General features: G+C 40.1%; 1 protein-coding gene across 6 annotated transcripts in view; it reads left to right on the forward strand.

Annotated features, from left to right (window-relative positions):
* The window catches only part of ACACA (acetyl-CoA carboxylase alpha), a 288,803-nt gene that overhangs the window by 62,534 nt on the left and 212,193 nt on the right, over positions 1 to 14,076 (forward strand). For 4 of the 6 annotated variants that reach the window (XM_055577329.1, XM_055577328.1, XM_055577334.1 and 1 more), the window contains 2 exons: positions 7,478 to 7,524; positions 10,687 to 10,939. In XM_055577329.1, the coding sequence (XP_055433304.1) occupies positions 10,713 to 10,939 (227 nt within the window). In that variant the 5' untranslated portion in view covers positions 7,478 to 7,524; positions 10,687 to 10,712. The remainder of the gene's footprint in view (positions 1 to 7,477; positions 7,525 to 10,686; positions 10,940 to 14,076) is intronic. The other 2 variants (XM_055577332.1, XM_055577330.1) reach the window with 1 other exon arrangement.

The following is a 14,076-nucleotide window of genomic DNA, read 5'->3' on the forward strand; positions in this document are numbered from 1 at the left end:
GCAGAAAAGCAAAATGGATGTCTGGGGAGGCCTTACAAATAGCTGTGAAAAGAAGAGAAGTGAAAAGCAAAGGAGAAAAGGAAAGATATAAGCATCTGAATGCAGAGTTCCAAAGAATAGCAAGAAGAGATGAGAAAGCCTTCCTCAGTGATCAATGCAAAGAAATAGAGGAAAACAACAGAATGGGAAAGACTAGAGATCTCTTCAAGAAAATTAGAGATACCAAGGGGACATTTCATGCAAAGACGGGCTCGATAAAGGACAGAAATGGTATGGACCTAACAGAAGCAGAAGCTATTAAGAAGAGGTGGCAAGAATACACAGAAGAACTGTACAAAAAAGATCTTCACGACCAAGATAACCACGATGGTGTGATCACTGACCTAGAGCCAGACATGCTGGAATGTGAAGTCAAGTGGGCCTTAGAAAGCATCACTACGAACAAAGTTAGTGGAGGTGATGGAATTCCAGTTGAGCTATTTTAAATCCTGAAAGATGATGCTGTGAAAGTGCTGCACTCAATATGCCAGCAAATTTGGAAAACTCAGCAGTGGCCACAGCACTGGAAAAGGTCAGTTTTCATTGCAATCCCAAAGAAAGGCAATGCCAAAGAATGCTCAAACTATGGCACAATTGCACTCATCTCACACGCTAGTAAAGTAATGCTCAAAATTCTCCAAGCCAGGCTTCAGCAATATGTGAACCGTGAACTTCCTGATGTTCAAGCTGGTTTTAGAAAAGGCAGAGGAACCAGAGATCAAATTGCCAACATCTGCTGGATCATCGAAAAAGCAAGAGAGTTCCAGAGAAACATCTATTTCTGCTTTATTGACTATGCCAAAGCCTTTGACTGTGTGGATCACAATCAACTGTGGAAAATTCTTCAAGAGATGGGAATACCAGATCACCTGACCTGCCTCTTGAGAAATTTCTATGCAGGTCAGGAAGCAACAGTTAGAACTAGACATGGAACAACAGACTGGTTCCAAATAGAAAAAGGAGTACGTCAAGGCTGTGTATTGTCACCCTGCTTATTTAACTTATATGCAGAGTACATCATGAGAAACGCTGGACTGGAAGAAACACAAGCTGGAATCAAGATTGCCGGGAGAAATATCAATAATCTCATATATGCAGATGACACCACCCTTATGGCAGAAAGTGAAGAGGAACTCAAAAGCCTCTTGATGAAAGTGAAAGTGGAAAGTGAAAAAGTTGGCTTAAAGCTCAACATTCAGAAAAAGAAGATCATGGCATCTGGTCCCATCACTTCATGGGATGGGGAAACAGTGGAAACAGTGTCAGACTTTATTTTTCTGGGCTCCAAATCACTGCAGATGGTGACTGCAGCCATGAAATTAAAAGACGCTTACTCCTTGGAAGGAAAGTTATGACCAACCTAGATAGCATATTCAAAAGCAGATACATTACTTTGCCAACAAAGGTTTGTCTAGTCAAGGCTATGGTTTTTCCTGTGGTCATGTATGGATGTGAGAGTTGGACTGTGAAGAAGGCTGAACGCCGAAGAATTGATGCTTTTGAACTGTGGTGTTGGAGAAGACTCTTGAGAGTCCGTTGGATTGCAAGGAGATCCAACCAGTCCATTCTGAAGGAGATCAGCCCTGGGATTTCTTTGGAAGGAATGATTCTGAAGCTGAAACTCCAGTACTTTGGCCACCTCATGCGAAGAGTTGACTCATTGGAAAAGACTCTGATGCTGGGAGGGATTGGGGGCAGGAGGAGAAGGGGACGACAGAGGATGAGATGGCTGGATGGCATCACTGACTCGATGGACGTGAGTCTGAGTAAACTCCGGGAGTTGGTGATGGACAGGGAGGCCTGACGTGCTGCGATTCATGGGGTCTCGAAGAGTCGGACACGACTGAGCGACTGAACTGAACTGAACTGAATGTTCTTCGTTGTTGTTCTACTTGAGGCTTTTTTTTTTTTTTTTTTTCCTTTCATTCATCTGGTTAGATTCTGCAAATAATGATCCTTCAGTTTCCCCTCTTGGAGGGTGAAAACTGGGGAGGGAAGGCTGGGAAGTCTTACTCAATGTGTTTACTTTATCTCTCCACTTTCAATATGGTATCCTTCCTTTTACTGTTGCCAGCATCCCTCAGCCTAGAAACCCTCCATTTTACTCTCTAGAGAATAAATCTTCAGTCTCTTATCAGGATGGTAGAGCAGCAGGCACCTGGGTTTACAGTTGGGGACAAAATCTGAGGATCTGAAGCTTCTGAGATAGAATTCCTCCAATCCTCTTTATAGTTCCATCTTTCACTTCCACTTCCTGAACATTTTAGAGATTCTATGATGTAAATTATACTGATTCTGTGTTTACCACAATGGGTCGTGATTTCATTTTCTTGGGTCTGTGTAGTCATTTATCACTCTTCCATCTCTCTTTCAAGAAAATTATCTTGCTGTAGTCTCCCCTGACTTTTCTGGGGGGGAGGAAAGAAGAGGTGACTTTCTTTGGCTTATGCTTTTAAAATTTTTTCTTTCCTTTTGTTTTAATGGGATTTTCAAGCAGGAGCAAAAGTGGATATGCATTCACCTTACCATCCTTATCCAGAAGTTTGGCAAGTCTTCTTTAAAGATTTCTTAAAAGGTGCAGAAATTTGCACCAGCTTCCTCCTTGATAAATAATCTAAATCCCTAGACTGAGAAATGAAGACTAGGACAGATAAGTACACCGTATTATTTTCTCTGACTATTATATCCTAAAGAGATCCGTTCCTGTTTACCAAAAACAAACAAAACAAAATAAACACCCCCCCCACCATCAAACAAACAAACAACAACCCCAAAGTCTCCAGCTGGCTCTTGAAGGAAATGGCCTCAAATTCTTGCAGCCATTCAGATGTGCTGCATGCTAAGTCATTTCAGTTGTGTCTGACTCTGTGTGACCCCCTGGATTGTAGCCCACCAGGCTCCTCTGTCCATGGGATTCTCCAGGCAAGAATACTGCATTAGTTGCCATTTCCTACTCCAGGGTATCTGCCCGACCCAGGGATTGAACCCGTGTCTCTTGTGTCTCCTGCATTGGCAGGTGGGTTCTTTACCACTAGCACCACTTGGGAGGGGCATTCAGATGTAGTATTTTGCATAAATCATATTCTACCTAGGTCTTTATTCAGTGGTTTCTTCTACATGGAATTCCTTCCTTTGTCTCCCTCCTTGATTTTCGTCTTAGTTAATCCTTGCTAATGCTTTCCCACTCCAGGACCTCTTCTTTGATCCCTGCCCTCATCATTATCACCTCCAGGTTTGTGTTGCCTTACCTTCTCTTGTGTTTCCACACCTAGCAACTATTATACTACTGTAATTGTTGCCAGGGACCAAATCTTATTTATCTTTGAATATATTGTCATTTATCTCACTAGTCGGAACACAAGTGCTTGTTATTTTAAAATTCAGATCTTGCAGGAAAATAAAATGTGGCTTAAAAAAAATTGTATAGGGACTTCCGTGGTGGTCCAGCGGTTAAGAATCTGCCTTGCAATGCAGAGGACACAAGTTCGACCCCTGGTTGGGGAGCTAAGATCCCGTATGCTGCAGAGCAGCTAAGCCTGAGTACCACAGCTACTGAGCCCGCACTCAAGAGCCCATGAGCCGCAGCTGCTGAAGCCTCTGTGCGCCGCAGCGAGAATCCCGAGTGCTGCAAGTAAGACCTGACGCAGCCAAATAAGTAAATCAGTTAATTAAAAAAGAACTGTATAACCCTCATGGATATTGAATTAATACCAAAATCCTTTTATGTGCTAAGTCGTGTCTGACTCTCTGAGACCCCATAGACCGTAGCCCACCAGGCTCCTCTGTCCTTGGGATTTTCCAGACAAGGATACTGGAGTGAAGAGTTCATCAGTAGGATGATAAAAATGACCAAGAAAATTCAGTAATTATTTTTAATTAAAATTTCAGTGAAGTTACTATGGCTTAAAAAGGCAAGGGTAGGCTGTGTTAGCTTGGATACTTTTATTAGTCACTGTGAAAACTAATTGCTGCCTCTTTATTAGAATTGCTGGGAAAATACAATGCCATTTGAGTTCAAGAATATGTTTCGTAAGTTTGGCAAAGTCTGTTCTATTTTATTTAGAGAAATGTCTAAATAAGTGCATTAGCTATAGTTAGCTTTACCTCATTTTTTAAGGGACATAGGGTACAGTTTGGGAGCCTTCTGCAAATATTTTCAGGTCCCCAAATAAAAGTTCACGAATATCGACAGGTGATCTTTGAATGACAGGGGTTTGGACTGCATGGGTCCACTTATATGTGGACTGTTTTCAGTAGTAAATACTGTAATTACTATGGGAACCAAGGTTGGTCACATCTGTGGATGCTGAATCTTGGATTTGGAGGAAATGCATATAGAGAGGGCCCCCTCCAAGTGATACCCGACTTTTTGACTGTGTGGAGGGTTGGCACCCCTAACCCCTGCTGTCGTTCAAGAGTCAACTATATGTATTTTTAAATAAAAGAAAATTTGACCTTACTAACATTTGATATAATGAAGTATTTATTTGGCTAAGTAGAATGTTCTACAGCTCTATTTGGGGAAAGGCCTTCTTTTAGAGGTGATAAGACAGCAGCAGTATGAGCCTTCTTGAGGGCTCAACTCCATTCTTTGACCACTTAGAGAAAAAAGTCTAAGCCTATTTCATGGCAAGGCTTTAGGGTTCCCAAACTTGTGTGCAAGCAAAATTTGGGAGAGCAAGAATTTTTGTCAGAAAAAGGACCTTAGCTTTTATCAGATTTCTGGTAGTATCTTGACTTAGGAAACTTTAAGAGCCATTGGTTTAGGTACTTCACCCACTGCATTTGCTAGAGAGGATAAAGTGGAGGGGGCAGTTTGGAGATTAATTGTGACTTTTAAGATTTAACTTTTTGGGGAATTCCCTGGAGGTCCAGTGGTTAGGACTCAGGGTTTTCACTGAGGACATGGGTTCAATCCCTGGCTGGGAAAATGAGATCTTGCAAGCCAGGAGGTGTGGCCAAAAAAAAAAAAAAGGACTTAACTTTTTGGACTCAACCATAATAAGATGTTGTTAACATTATGAAATATATGTAATTGATACAAAAATTTACAAAGCAATATTTATCCTTATAGTATGGTGCACTGTTAACCATTTCTTTTTAAAAAATACTTATTTTTCTTTGTCTTGTAATGTATATTGTTTGGCTGCATCGGGTCTTAGTTGTGGCATGCAGGATCTTTTGTCTCTTGCGGATCCATGGGGCACAGATTCTATGGCTGCAGCGCATAGTCTCAATAGTTGCAGAGTTGTGGTGCAAGCGCTTAGTTGCTCCTTAGCGTGTGGGGTCTTAGTTCCCTGACCAGGAATCGAATCCCCTGCGTTGCGAGGTGGATTCCTCACCACTGGACCGCCAGGGGAGCCCCAGGATTTTCTGTTCCACTTGATCTTTAAAATGTTGGTTGTAACTCCCTACATTAATGTCTTAGTATTCTGATTGTTGGTTAGCTCACGTTTGAAACACAGTGCATCACCATTTGTAAAAGCTTTTCCTGTATTCTCAGTCCTCACAGCAGTCCCATGAAGTACATGTGACTTCTTTTTATCTTCGCAGATGAGGCGACTCGGAGACGTTTAGTGACTTGTCCCGGTGTGCTGCCAGTATGTGGTAGGGTCAGGGTGTTATCTTGGCCCTTGGTTTTGACTCCTTTGTTTACGTTCCATCCATACTTACATACCTTTTCCTGCCTCTCTTCACTGCCTTCTTCGCCATAATTGTAGGGAATACTACTAGCTCAGACCACACAATCGGGTAATCCTAACTTGAGACTTGGCATACCTGCACTGTCCCCAGTCCTGTTGCTTGTCATCTGGGGTCTTCTCTTTGAGCGTCTGGATTTTCCTATCTGTATAAAGAGGTTGTTTCCTTCTTTTTTCTTCTGTACTCTAGAGCAATGATTTTCAAGCCTAGATTTATTTATTTACTTTATAATTTTTTTAATTGATTTTTGGCTGTGCTGGATCTTCACTGCTGTGCAAAGGCTTTCTCTAGTGGTGGAGAGTGGGGGCTACTCTGTAATTGCAGTGCACGGGCTTCTCATTGCGGTGGCTTCCCTTGTTGCAGGAGCAGAGGATTCAGGGCATGCAGGCTTTAGTAGTTGGGGCTCACAGGCCTAGTTCCCCCAAGGCACGTGGGACCTTCCCAGACCAGGGATGGAATCCGCGTCCCCTGCATTGCAAGGTGTATTCTTAACCTCAGGACCACCAGGAAAGCCCCAAGCCCAGATTTATAAGAGGTTCAGTCAGTCGTGGAACTTAATACTCAGATTTCTGGTTCTCTAGCAGGGATTCTGGTTCAGAAGATCTGAAATGGACCTAGACATTATATATATATTTTTTGTTTGTTTGTTTTTTAAATAATTTTTTAAATTGAAGTATAGTTGATGTTCAATATTATATACAATATTATATATAGGTGTACAATATAGAGTCAACAGTTTTTAAATGTTATACTTCATTTACAGTTACTATAAAATATTGGTTATAGTCCCTGTGTTACACAATATATCCTTGTAGCTTATTTTATGCAAAATAGTTTGTGCCTCTTAATCCCCTACTCCTTTATCGTTCCTCCCCACCTTCTCTCTCCCTACCGGTAATCACTGGTCTTTTCTCTGTATGTGTGAATCTGCCTTTTTGTTGTTGTTGTTATATTCACTTCCTAGTTTGTTGTATTTTTTAGATTCCACATGTAACTGGAATCATACAATATCTGCCATTCTCTGCCTGACTTATTTCACTTAATACCCTCCAAATCCATCTGTGTTGTTGCAAATGGCAAAATTTCATTTTTTATGGCTAATATTACATTGTATACATACACCCCATCTTCTTGATCCATTTATTTGTTTAAAAAAAAAAACCCACAGGTGATTGTTACATGTAGTCAAAGTTGAGAATTTCTACCCTGAATACATTATAATTGTTGGGCAAAGAAGGAAACTGAGTATTTGGGAAATAGCTAGAGATTCTTGGCTCCCTTAGTTTAGGGATTTAATAATTAGAGACCTGTCCTCTCCTTGGCTCCCAACCTTTGTGGAAACATAATCAGAGCCTGAGTGAATTGTAGAGAATCTAGTGGTTCTCTTGTCCCCACTGCCTCCTTTTTGATGAAATATTGGGAGTCATAGGGTCAGAATGTGTCCATCGAGACACACAGTTGGAAAAGGCACCTTGTGGAATGGTAAGCTTGGATTACTGTTTAATACTTTTCATGAATAATAAAGTCTTTGAATGTATAATGCTTTTGATTTACAGATTTAAACAATCAACTGAACTTTGAACTTCAAGTTAATAAATAGTATATTTGACCAAAAAAATGATACTTTGAGTATTTAGTTTTATACTTAGATGAACAAAACAGCAATTGATAAAATTTGAGTTTCTTAAAAAAAAAAACAAACAACAAACACTTCAAATCTCTCTCTTTCTCTCTTTAGTTCTTTTTGGAAGTGGATATCTGCTCAGACAATAAGAATTATAAGAGGTCAGTTACAAATAATGCTCTTTCATGTGTACAATGTGTTAAAAGTTTTATGTTCATGTGCTGAAATAAGGAATTATAGACTTTCATGTTAAAAGTTGCCTTCCACAAAAGAATATGAGCAGATTGAGAGGGGGTAGCCTGAAGTGGAGGAGACTGACAGTGGTGGGAATCCACCACCTTTTCTCCTTAATTCCGGCTGGAATCACTGGAGATGGGTGGTGGAGTAGCTTCTAGAGTGTCTGGCAGCTACTCAGTGATTTTCCATACACGACTTCTCTTTTCTGTGGTTTGTAGACTTGTCGCCTGGGAATACCGCTCAAGTAGAGTTGCCAGTTGGTGGACAGGCTTTTAAGATGTTGACTCTTAGCTGCTTTCAGTCTCTGGAACCTATAGGGAAGGCTGTCTTCATGTTCATAGCTTGGAAAGAACAATTTGAAGTTGACCATATGGAGCCTTTCATTTATTTAGTCCTTTCTTTTTCTTCTCCCTTGGAATCAGAGAATTGGTCGTTTCTCAATAGGATGTTGTGTGTGTGTGTTCAGTTATCTAATTTTGCTTAGACTATAAACTAGAATCTGTCCCTGAGTGCCTTACTTATATTTCTTGTGAAGAAGGCAACTATCATTTTCTGTGTTAGTTGAGATGGAATTTGGAAATTTTTTTTTAATCTAGTATTTTTAAGCTTGATTAGTCACTGCTCTAAAAATATGAAAGAAGCAGCCTTTTTGCTGCTGTACCTGTTGGTGTTCTTCAGAGTGGTAAATCTGTTACAGTTTTTCCCTCTCTCTTCCTTTTCCCCTTATATCTTTTTTTTCTTTTTAATGACTTGGTTTTTTTGAAAACCAAGCATTCTGGAAATGAGCCTCTTTATAAAATTTGGAGATATTAAATTTTTTTAAAAAAAAAAAGAAACCTGATATTCTAAAGGAGAAATGTATAGGGAATTTATTTATTTTATTTTTGGCCACACTGCACAGCATGAGGAATCTTGGTTCCCAGACCAGGGATCAAACCTGGGCTTCTTGCAGTGGAAGCATGGAGTCTTTAAACTACTGGACTGCCAGGGAAGCCCCCTGTATAGTGAATTTAGACATCAAGTTTTTCCTGTCATGTGATGCTTTTATATTAATATTTGATTCCGGTTTTTAAAATGAAAAACTAAGTAATCCCCAGCTCACTTTTAGGAAATGTCTATAGGTAATTTCTAGCATTCCTGCCAAATTTTTATTATTGTTCCATTCTTCTAGCACAGTGGATTTCAAATTTCAGGACTCGTTAAAAAATGGATTACTGTGCCCCGACACGTGGGTTTAGGTACAGTCAGCTAGTCCGTGGCAGAGCCCCGTGACGTGGTTGCTGTGGCTGCTGTCATGGTCCAGCAACCACACGTGGAGAACCACTGCTCTAGCGTTTGCAGATCCTGTTTTGTTTCTGTAAGTGAATAAGCTCTGATTCATAACTTACACAAAGCTAATGGTGTATCAGTGGTTTTAACATATTTAGTGATAATTCTCAAATATTTTAAAATCTTGATGTTTTATTATCTAATGTCAAAGAACTCTAACTTTTATCCATCAAAGTGGTTTATAGCATATGAAGTTATTAATAATAAGTTTATTATTGTAACTTTCTTAGAGCATCTCAGTATCAGAACTGGGAATCATTTCTCTCAGTTAGAATTGTTGGTCAGGCAGTAAGCTGTTCAATACCAATTTGATGTGTAGTTTTGACTTTTTAAAATAGGGTTTTTGAAATGACAGAGTAAATATTATTTCATTTACTTTTTGCTTTTATTATTGTTATCATCTTTGAGCTATGTTTTGATCTTTGTTAATTAGTTTGTTAGCGGTTGGTAACATCTACTCTTGACTAGTAAGGCCATGTATCTAGAAAACTTATACCTAATTGAGATAACACTTCTGTAATTATAATTACAGATTTTGAATTTGATAGTAGATTCACTTTCTCCCTATCATGTCAGCAGTCAGGACATTAGAGCCCCAAACAGAGATTTTGGGATGAATTTTTAACAGATGTAATTTTAAGAAAAAATTCATGGGAACAAGTAAAGATTTTTTTAAATTAAGAAATACTCATTTGGAATTTGCTTTAAAGCAAACTATATGTGTGTGTGTGTGTAGTGTGTAGTATATATACACATTTAGTTTTCTTTATATATGTATGTACATTTATAAATATATTTCACTTATGTATAATAAATATATATAATTTGTTATATATTATTTCACCTAAGTATAATAAATATATACAGTTACATAAAATTCATAGTCTCTCACAGTGTAATATTTGGAACCAGGTTATAGTTGTATACTTAACTTTAAACACCAAGTTTCAAAAGCCCGTTGCTGTCCCCAAACCCTTACCCTGCATTCTCTCTAATGAGTGTCAGTGTTAGTCGCTCAGTCGTATCCGACTCTTTGCAACCTCATGGTCTATAACCCACCAGGCTTCTCTGTCCATGAATTTCTCCAGGTAAGAATACTGGAGTGGGTAGACATTCACTTCTCCAGGGGATTGTCCCAACCCAGGGATCAAACCCGGGACTCCTGCATTGCAGGTGGATTCTTTACCCTTTGAGTTACTGGGAAGCCCCAATACTAACAGCTGAAATCACAATGTCACAGCAAGCAGCTTTCACCTACTTGCAAAGATTTCTCTGTTGGTCATTATTAGTTCCTGGACATCACCAAATTTATAGACATTGGGAATGGCTTATAGTTTTTAGAGAGAATGTTCCTTGAGCAAAACAGAACTGGTTTTAATTTATTTAGGTGTAGTTCCCATGATCTGAATTTTCTTTTAGAAAGCAAAATTCTTGGGACTTCCCTGGTGGTCCATGGTTAGGACTCTGTGCTGTCAAAACAGGAGGCTCGATCCCTGGCCCACGGAACTAGGATCCCACATGCTGTGTAGTGTGGGCCAAAATTTAAAAAAAAAAAAAAAAAAAGAATTAAGGAAAAAAATGAAAGCAAATCCTTGAAAAAGAATAGCCAAGAACACTAGATCTCAGACTCTGCCTTGCTCCAGGTGCCTGCCAGCTGTGGTGTATTAGGTCTAACTTGTGGCTTTCCTCAGATTATTATTCCCTCAGGTTATTATTCATCAGCTGTTTTTCTCACTTACTCTTTGTCTTCTCCGTAGCTCTGAGAGCTCATTTTGAAGAAACAATGGATGAACCTTCTTCCTTGGCCAAACCTCTGGAGCTGAACCAGCACTCCCGATTCATAATTGGCTCCGTGTCTGAAGATAATTCGGAGGATGAGATTAGCAACCTGGTGAAGCTCGACCTGCTGGAGGAGAAGGAGGGCTCTCTGTCACCAGCCTCGGTCAGCTCAGACACGCTCTCTGACTTGGGCATCTCGAGCCTCCAGGATGGTTTGGCCTTACACATGAGGTAAGTCAGAGAAGCTGAATGTTTTTCTTACTGAACCTGTCCTGTTGGTTTCACTGATCTTGTTCTAGAAAGAGCAAGGATTTGCTGAGTCCAGATTATTTCCCCTTTATCTACATCACTGGACTTAAAGTTTTGATGAGTAAGTGGGAGATAATCTATTTTGCCTGGGGTGCAGGTTTTTGAAAGCATCTTTTCCCAAATGTTTCCTCTCACTGTTCTCTTGTTCTTCTTACGAGGGGTCTTCTAGCGAGACTCAGCAAGTGAGGCTGAGGAATTTCAGTCTCTATTACTTTGACTAATATTGTTATAACTCTCCAGTGACTGATAGGGCGTTTGCAGGGATGGTAGTAATCTGGTAGTAATCTTTCTCTGAACTGCTTGATCATGTCAGGAAGTTATATTCTTTTTTTTTAAATTTATGTTGGCTGTACAGAGCACGGGCTCTGGAGCACAAGCGCAGTAGTTGTGGTACACAGGCTTACTTGTCCTTTGGCATGTGGCATCTTCGTTCCCTGACCAGGGATCGAACCCGCGTCCTCTGCATTGCAAGGTGGATTCTTAACCTCTGGATCACCAGCGAAGTCCCAAGGCCAGTCTTTACTGAGGAACAAGGGGTTGTTGTAGAGCTCTCCTTTTTCTCTAGAAATGCAGTTCTCTGGGTATAATTGAGAATGTCCATAAATAACTCCAGAAAGAATGAAGGGATGGAGCCAAAGCAAAAACAATACCCAGCTGTGGATGTGACTGGTGATAGAAGCAAGGTCCGATGCTGTAAAGAGCAATATTTCATAGGAACCTGGAATGTCAGGTCCATGAATCAAGGCAAATTGGAAGTGGTCAAACAAGAGATGGCAAGAGTGAATGTCAACATTCTAGGAATCAGCGAACTGAAATGGACTGGAATGGGTGAATTTAACTCAGATGACCATTATATCTACTACTGCGGGCAGGAATCCCTCAGAAGAAATAGAGTGGCCATCGTGGTCAACAAAAGAGTCCAAAATGCAGTACTTGGATGCAATCTCAAAAACGACAGAATGATCTCTGTTCGTTTCCAAGGCAAACCATTCAATATCACAGTAATCCAAGTCTGTGCCCCAACCAGTAATGCTGAAGAAGCTGAAGTTGAACGGTTCTATGAAGACCTACAAGACCTTTTAGAACTAACACCCAAAAAAGATGTCCTTTTCATTATAGGGGACTGGAATGTAAAAGTAGGAAGTCAAGAAACACCTGGAGTAACAGGCAAATTTGGCCTTGGAATACGGAATGAAGCAGGGCAAAGACTAATAGAGTTTTGCCAAGAAAATGCACTGGTCATAACAAACACCCTCTTCCAACAACACAAGAGAAGACTCTACACATGGACATCACCAGATGGTCAACACCGAAATCAGATTGATTATATTCTTTGCAGCCAAAGATGGAGAAGCTCTATACAGTCAGCAAAAACAAGACCAGGAGCTGACTGTGGCTCAGATCATGAACTCCTTATTGCCAAATTCAGACTTAAATTGAAGAAAGTAGGGAAAACCACTAGACCATTCAGGTATGACCTAAATCAAATCCCTTATTATTATACAGTGGAAGTGAGAAATAGATTTAAGGGCCTAGATCTGATAGATAGAGTGCCTGATGAACTATGGAATGAGGTTCGTGACATTGTACAAGAGACAGGAATCAAGACCATTCCCATAGAAAAGAAATGCAGAAAAGCAAAATGGCTGTCTAGGGAGGCCTTACAAATAGCTGTGAAAAGAAGAGAAGTGAAAAGCAAAGGAGAAAAGGAAAGATATAAACATCTGAATGCAGAGTTCCAAAGAATAGCAAGAAGAGATAAGAAAGCCTTCTTCAGCGATCAGTGCAAAGAAATAGAGGAAAACAATAGAATGGGAAAAACTAGAGATCTCTTCAAGAAAATCAGAGATACCAAAGGAACATTTCATGCAAAGATGAGCTCGATAAAGGACAGAAATGCTATGGACCTAACAGAAGCAGAAGATAGTAAGAAGAGATGGCAAGAATACACAGAAGAACTGTACAAAAAAGATCTTCACGACCCAGATAATTACGATGGTGTGATCACTGACCTAGAGCCAGACATGCTGGAATGTGAAGTCAAGTGGGCCTTAGAAAGCATCACTACGAACAAAGTTAGTGGAGGTGATGGAATTCCAGTTGAGCTATTCCAAATCCTGAAAGATGGTGCTGTGAAAGTGCTGCACTCAATATGTCAGCAAATTTGGAAAACTCAGCAGTGGCCACAGGACTGGAAAAGGTCCGTTTTCATCCCAATCCCAAAGAAAGGCAATGCCAAAGAATGCTCAAACTACCATACAGTTGCACTCATCTCACACGCTAGTAAAGTAATGCTCAAAATTCTCCAAGCCAGGCTTCAGCAATATGTGAACCGTGAACTTCCTGATGTTCAAGCTGGTTTTAGAAAAGGCAGAGGAACCAGAGATCAAATTGCCAACATCTGCTGGATCATCGAAAAAGCAAGAGAGTTCCAGAAAAACATCTATTTCTGCTTTATTGACTATGCCAAAGCCTTTGACTGTGTGGATCACAATCAACTGTGGAAAATTCTTCAAGAGATGGGAATACCCAACCACCTGATCTGCCTCTTGAGAAATTTGTATGCAGGTCAGGAAGCAACAGTTAGAACTGGACATGGAACAACAGACTGGTTCCAAATAGGAAAAGGAGTTCGTCAAGGCTGTATATTGTCACCCTGTTTATTTAACTTATATGCAGAGTACATCATGAGAAATGTTGGACTGGAAGAAACACAAGCTGGAATCAAGATTGCCGGGAGAAATATCAATAACCTCAGATGACACCACCCTTATGGTGGAAAGTGAAGAGGAACTCAAAAGCCTCTTGATGAAAGTGAAAGTGGAGAGTGAAAAAGTTGGCTTAAAGCTCAACATTCAGAAAACAAAGATCATGGCATCCGGTCCCACCACTTCATGGGAAATAGATGGGGAAACAGTGGAAACAGTGTCAGACTTTATTTTTCTGGGCTCCAAAATCACTGCAGATGGTGACTACAGCCATGAAATTAAAAGACACTTACTCCTTGGAAGAAAAGTTATGACCAACCTAGATAGCATATTGAAAAGCAGATACATTAC

This window comes from Bubalus kerabau, chromosome 4 (genome assembly GCF_029407905.1).
Source record: "Bubalus kerabau isolate K-KA32 ecotype Philippines breed swamp buffalo chromosome 4, PCC_UOA_SB_1v2, whole genome shotgun sequence".
Classification (NCBI taxonomy): Eukaryota; Metazoa; Chordata; class Mammalia; order Artiodactyla; family Bovidae; genus Bubalus; species Bubalus kerabau.